Source organism: Mesocricetus auratus, unplaced genomic scaffold (assembly GCF_017639785.1).
Source record: "Mesocricetus auratus isolate SY011 unplaced genomic scaffold, BCM_Maur_2.0 Super-Scaffold_100010, whole genome shotgun sequence".
Classification (NCBI taxonomy): Eukaryota; Metazoa; Chordata; class Mammalia; order Rodentia; family Cricetidae; genus Mesocricetus; species Mesocricetus auratus.
Genome location: NW_024429194.1, coordinates 75,817,822 through 75,823,111, shown reverse-complemented (window position 1 = coordinate 75,823,111; position 5,290 = coordinate 75,817,822). Strand labels below are relative to the sequence as shown.

Sequence of the window (5,290 nt, the reverse complement as noted above, 5' to 3'; positions counted from 1 at the left end):
GCTCCATCTGGAATGAACGTTTGTCATCTAATTCCAGATGACAGATCTCTTGTAAGACCCAAGGTGGCGAGCTGCAGGGCCTCTAAGAATGCTTCTTGAGGAAAACCTATGCTCCAGAGGCTTTGCACCTTTAGGGTCTCCTGGATACCATGCCCTCACCACCCTCCCTCACACTTCCCGGCACCTGAATGCACTACCGGCTTCTGTGAATGGACATGTTCATTCTTCAACAACGTGTCCATGGACACATGCAGATCACCAGGGCGGGGCACATTTCAGACCAGGGATGTCTGAGTTCAAATCCTAGCTCAAGCTATTTCTGGTAAGGTGACACTGGACTTGAACAGGTCCATGAGATTTCCCAGGCCTCAGTTTCTTCATTCACAGCACAGCAGAATAGCACTGATCTCAGAGTTACCACAAGGACTAGATGAATTAGCACACCTGCAAGTCTCAGCTGATGTTATTACATTACCAGATACAAACTACACACTTGCCCCTGCCCTTCTGGTGAGCCATCACACACTCAGGATAGAGTTAGGGGCCCTGGGCTACCCTTGGGGGGTACCCCCGTGATTTCTTCAAGACCCTCAGGTCTGGGTGTCTGGGCAGTAGCAGCAGATTGGGTGGGGCGTGCAGCTCGGCTGACAGCAGATCTGCAAGGCAGGGTCCTCACCCCTGGCTATCTGGCTGGGGCTGAAGATCATAGTTGCATCATACTGGGCCTTGAGCAGCTCAAGGTGCTTCAGAGCCTGTAGAGCTTCTGGGGAGACCTCGTCCATACTTTCCAAAAGATTGTAGTTCTCACCAGGGTCCTCAGACAAGTCATAGAGTAATGGAGGTTCATGAGCAGTGAGAGGGTTGGCAGCATGACAGGCAGGATCGGAAGTGGTGTCACTGTGGGCAGAGCCTGGGGAGGGGGGTCAGCTTTTTGTACAAGAAGGGGCAGAGGATAGAGCAGCTACGGGTCAGCAGGGCTGGGGAGAGGAAGCCGGGGAGAGAGAGAGTTACCTTGGGTGAAGAAATGAGCCTTGTATTTCCCATTCCGCACAGCAAAGACCCCATGGATCTCGTCTGGGTAGGGCGGGTAGAGGAAGACAGACTTCCGTGGGCTCTGAGGACAAAATCAGGGTCACAGGGTAGGAGAGATCTCTAAGCCCTCTTGTGTTGGGCCCTGGTTGTGGACCCCCTTTTGGCCCACCCGGGGACTCAGAAGCCACACATTAAAGGAGACATGAGGCATGAGCCAACAGCCACTGCCCACATTCATACCTGGAGGACAGGAGGACCAGCATGGGACAGTGGAGTTGGGGGGGGTCAAGGGATTATTAGCCCTACCTCGCCTGTGCCTAGCAGCAAGGGGCTGATGTCAATACCATCCAAGGTGATATTGGGCAGTGGAGCCCCGGTCAGGGCTGCCAGGGTGGGCAGCAGGTCCAGAGAGCTGGCCAGCTCATGGGTTACACCTGTGGACAGATAGCTCTTAGGTCCCTCAGTTCACCACCAAGGCTGGGGAGATGGGGCCGAGGGTCTACAAAAAACAGGGCCAGAGGACTGACCAGGGGTGATGTGACCAGGCCAGAAAGCCAGGGCAGGCTCTCGGACACCACCTTCAAAAGTTGTTCCTTTTCCACATCTCAAGAGGCCAGAGCAGCCACCGCTGGACATACGCATCAACTCAGGACTAGGACACACAAGGAAGTCATCAGTAATGAGGGGCCAAGGGCCCTGACCCAGCAGTGGTGACCACCAGCCCCATATTTTAAAGTTATAAATCTCACCAAGAATGACTGCTTATATGCCTGTTTCCTCCCTTGCCTTCCGTGACCAGCAACTCTGTGGACCTGTGGTCCCCAGTCCATGACCCCATGGACTACTATAACAGGGCTAGCATCTCTCTTAAGAGCCTTTGATACCACATTCTTCAACAAACAGCTGGGGGCGGATGGACCCTAGAGTCCTTGCCTATTATCAAGCAATGAGTATCCCCTGTTCTGGCTCGTACCCATTATCTGCCGTGAAGATGACCAGAGTCTCTCCGAGCAGACCTAGGTCCCCCACAGCTGTCATCAAGGCCCCTATAGCCGCGTCCAGCTCCATCAAGGAGTCCCCAAATGGCCCACGGCCTGATCGATCTGTGAAGCTTTGTCCACTGAACTGAGGGTAGTGGGTGTGCTGGGGACAGAGAGTGGAGTCAGCACTGAGCACAGGTCTTGGGCAGCCAGGAGGGTGGGGCCAGGGTCACTCACGTGGGAAGCGTAGTACAGGAAGAATGGTCGGCCCTGGCGCTGGGCATCAGCCATAAGGTCTCGGGAGAAAGACACATAACGGGCCTCTAGTCCAGGTAGCCAAGGAGGCTGGGCCTCCACAGACAGGTTGGCCAGCAATGGAATGGGAACCAGGTCTTGGTCACAGCCACCACTGCAGGGGATGTCTGGTGGGAAGCAGGTTAGATTCTGACAGGGACCCTGGGGAGACAGTTCCAGTGAGAGAGGTGTGGCTGTGGGTCTGGAGACGTTAATAAGAAGGCTTGGGTGGGTGGGTGGGGGGCAGAGGAGGGCCCAGGTGGCTCGTACCTGGTCATGGGAGTATGGGATGCCTAGGAAGCGATGGAAGCCCTGGTGCGGGGGCAGGAAGGCCCCCTCTGGTCCCACTCCAAGATGCCACTTGCCAGCCATTCCTGTAAGATATCCTCGAGCAGCCAGGATCTCAGCCAGAGTCACCTCCTCCAGGGGCAGGCCCCCTTGGGAACTGGGCCCTAGAACTCCAGGGTACATGCCTGACCGAACTGGGAGCCGGCCAGTCAGGAGGGCAGCCCTGTAGTACAAGCCACACAAGCCATAATCTGTGAGTCCCACAGGGAGGAGCACAGAGAGGGCAGGGAAAATTGCGGCCTTACCCACGGAGAACAGAAGCGGGGTGGGCAAGGGTAGGGGCGGGGTAAAAGACCCTCACTCACCGAGATGGTGTGCACAGAGACACAGGCACATAGAAATCTGTGAACCGCAGTCCCCCTTCGGCCAACTGATCCAGGTTGGGGGTGGTGGAACTGGGGTGCCCATAGGAGCCCAGGTCCCCGTAGCCCAGGTCATCAGCAAAGATCAGCAGGATGTTAGGTGGGTTGGCAGTGCTCAGCCCTGCAGCCAATGCCAAAAAGAGGGCCTCCAAGGCCCCCATGGCAAAGAGACAGATGGGTCTATGTCTTCAGACCCTTGGTAGGGAAGGCAGAGCGATTCCAGCAGGCTCGTTTCTCGAGTCCCCAGGTCCGGCCCCCCGCCTGAGGTCCCGGGCCCAGCCCTTCTCCCCTGAGACCCCAGACCCAAACAGTCCTTCTATCAGAAGGCCCACTTTCTGAAGCTCCCGCGAATCTGTCAGAACTCGGGAGGCGGTGGTCTGGGGTGTAACTCCACTGAGCCCCCAAAGGACCAGGGCTTCTTTAGATTCACGCGCGAGGATCTGACCCTGTTCACCCCCAGAGGTCCCAGCACCGGCTTGGGATCAGGAGCAGACGTCACTTCACATTGACCCGGGGGTGCTCCGACGCCATGGGACGAGGGCGGTTCAGAACTGGGGAGGAACTGGTCATAGACAGCGTCGCTCTCAGGCCGTCTGGGATACGCCCGTGGTCACGAGACACTAGGCTGCTCGAGAAGGGCGGGCGCTGGGACCGGGCGGTACGGGGTGGAGCTGCGACGGGGGCGGGGCGGAGCTGGGCAGCTGAGCGAGGCGGGTTTGTGTGCCGAAGGGCCCTTCCGGGGTGGGGCTTGTGCCGATCTGGGACCCGGGAGGGATGGGGTGAGACTGGGGATTGTTCGCGCGCTCCGGACCCTTCTCTGCGCCGGTTGGCGTGTCCCGTGCTAGGCTTGGTAACCTTGCGCTCTTTGATCCTGCGCGATGTGTTCAGCTGCGGGACTGCCTAGCCTGGCACTACATCAATTATCTGGCTCTCGTGCTGTCTCGCGTTTAGCGCGTGTCTGGAGTTCCTTAGGCGCAGGGTGGTTTGCTTGTCCCATTTCCCCTGATGAGACATTTGAAGGACCCTTGTTGAAAAGACCTCAGCACCCCCTTCCGAGTTAGCAAAGAGAAGAAAAAACCATGCGGTCGGATTGAAACGAGCCAGGAAGACAAATAGGATAGGCTGCTGGCGTTAGCTCACAATCACCTTTGGTGCATTTTTTTTGAAACACAAGCTGTCAAATTCTCTAAAAATTTTTTTTTCTCCTACATGTGTACCTGGTGTTCAAGGTGGAGTGTGTGTGTATGTGTACTTGTGGTGTTAGAGGTAGGGTGTGTGTCTGTGGGGTTTGAGTTAGCATTGTGTGTCCATGGTGTTTGAGGGAGTGTGTGTGTGTGTGTGTGTGTGTGTGTGTGTGTGTGTGTTTGTCTGGTGTTTGAGGTGGAAGGGATGTTGGTGTGGTATAATTCAGGATACATTAGTGTTGAGGAACTCATGTGTAGACAACATGTCTTGTTTCCAACTCTTTGTTTATGCAGTCTTAAACTTAACCATTTTTGGTCACCAGTTTTAACTGTCAAGGGAGAATAACAGATATACCCCTCAGAGAGTGGAAGGGTGTGCCCCTTACTTGTGTACCTTAACGTCTAAAGGTCCCTGTGCTAACCGGACTTCCCAGATCACCCCGCCCCCAAAAGTTCCTGACCTGAGTCTCTTTTCCAGGGCAAGTTTCTTCCAGGGTATTTCCCCACAAGTGGCTGTTTTATCTAGATTCTTGGCCTTTGATCCTTCCATGAACTAGAGTGCTCCTCTAAGACCTGAGTACCCAGAGCCAGTGGAAGATAAGCAGGGTTCTGGAAGGGTCTCCGGACTACAGTAGGGATCAGAACTCAGACTCACGAGGTGAGATATGACCCTGTTCACCCAGAGGTCCAATACTGACTTGGGGTTGGGTCAGGAGCAGGCATCACATGATACTGGGTGGAGGCAGTTCTCTGGCTGGCAGAAGGAGAGTGATTCAGAACTGTAGAGTAAACTGGTCACAGACTTCCACCGAAGCCTGACTGCCTGGACATCTGGAATTTTCCTGATGAAATCTGCTAGATGATGGGCACCCCAAGAACAAAGTTTAAATGGCCGAGACCCCAGAGATGGCACAGAAAAGGAGCCTGGCCTGAGGCTACTGTAGACGTCCTGGGAAGCCTCTGTGTGTGTGTGTGTGTGTGTGTGTGTGTGTGTGTGTGTGTGTGTGTGTGTGTGTGTGTGTGATCTTCAGTTATTGATTTTCTCGGTGTCTCATTCCAGCATGGTTTCTGGGCCTGTGCACAGGGTGGG

General features: G+C 55.2%; 1 protein-coding gene across 2 annotated transcripts; it reads right to left on the bottom strand.

Moving 5' to 3' along the window:
• Positions 1-445: 445 nt before the first annotated feature.
• Arsa (arylsulfatase A) lies at positions 446-3,716 on the bottom strand. 2 transcript variants are annotated; one of them, XM_005067108.4, is made up of 8 exons: positions 2,960-3,688; positions 2,577-2,817; positions 2,250-2,468; positions 2,006-2,175; positions 1,560-1,684; positions 1,339-1,466; positions 1,012-1,114; positions 446-910 (listed from the first exon to the last, which is right to left on the bottom strand). In XM_005067108.4, the coding sequence occupies exons 1-8, from the start codon at positions 3,175-3,177 to the stop codon at positions 591-593; spliced, it is 1,524 nt and encodes a 507-aa protein (XP_005067165.1). In that variant the 5' UTR covers positions 3,178-3,688; the 3' UTR covers positions 446-590. The 2 variants fall into 2 exon arrangements, with proteins under 2 accessions (XP_005067165.1, XP_040609906.1); XM_040753972.1 differs by having other exon boundaries at positions 593-927; positions 2,960-3,716.
• Positions 3,717-5,290: the final 1,574 nt, after the last annotated feature.

Excerpts from the sequence above, each read along its gene's own strand:
- Arsa (XM_005067108.4), bottom strand. The coding sequence starts at position 3,177 with ATGGGGGCCTTGGAGGCCCTCTTTTTGGCATTGGCTGCAGGGCTGAGC. Across the intron at positions 2,818-2,959 it reads TCTCTGTGCACACCATCTCG|GGCTGCCCTCCTGACTGGCC; the intron begins GTGAGTGAGGGT and ends CTTGTACTACAG. Across the intron at positions 1,467-1,559 it reads GCCTGGTCACATCACCCCTG|GTGTAACCCATGAGCTGGCC; the intron begins GTCAGTCCTCTG and ends ATCTGTCCACAG.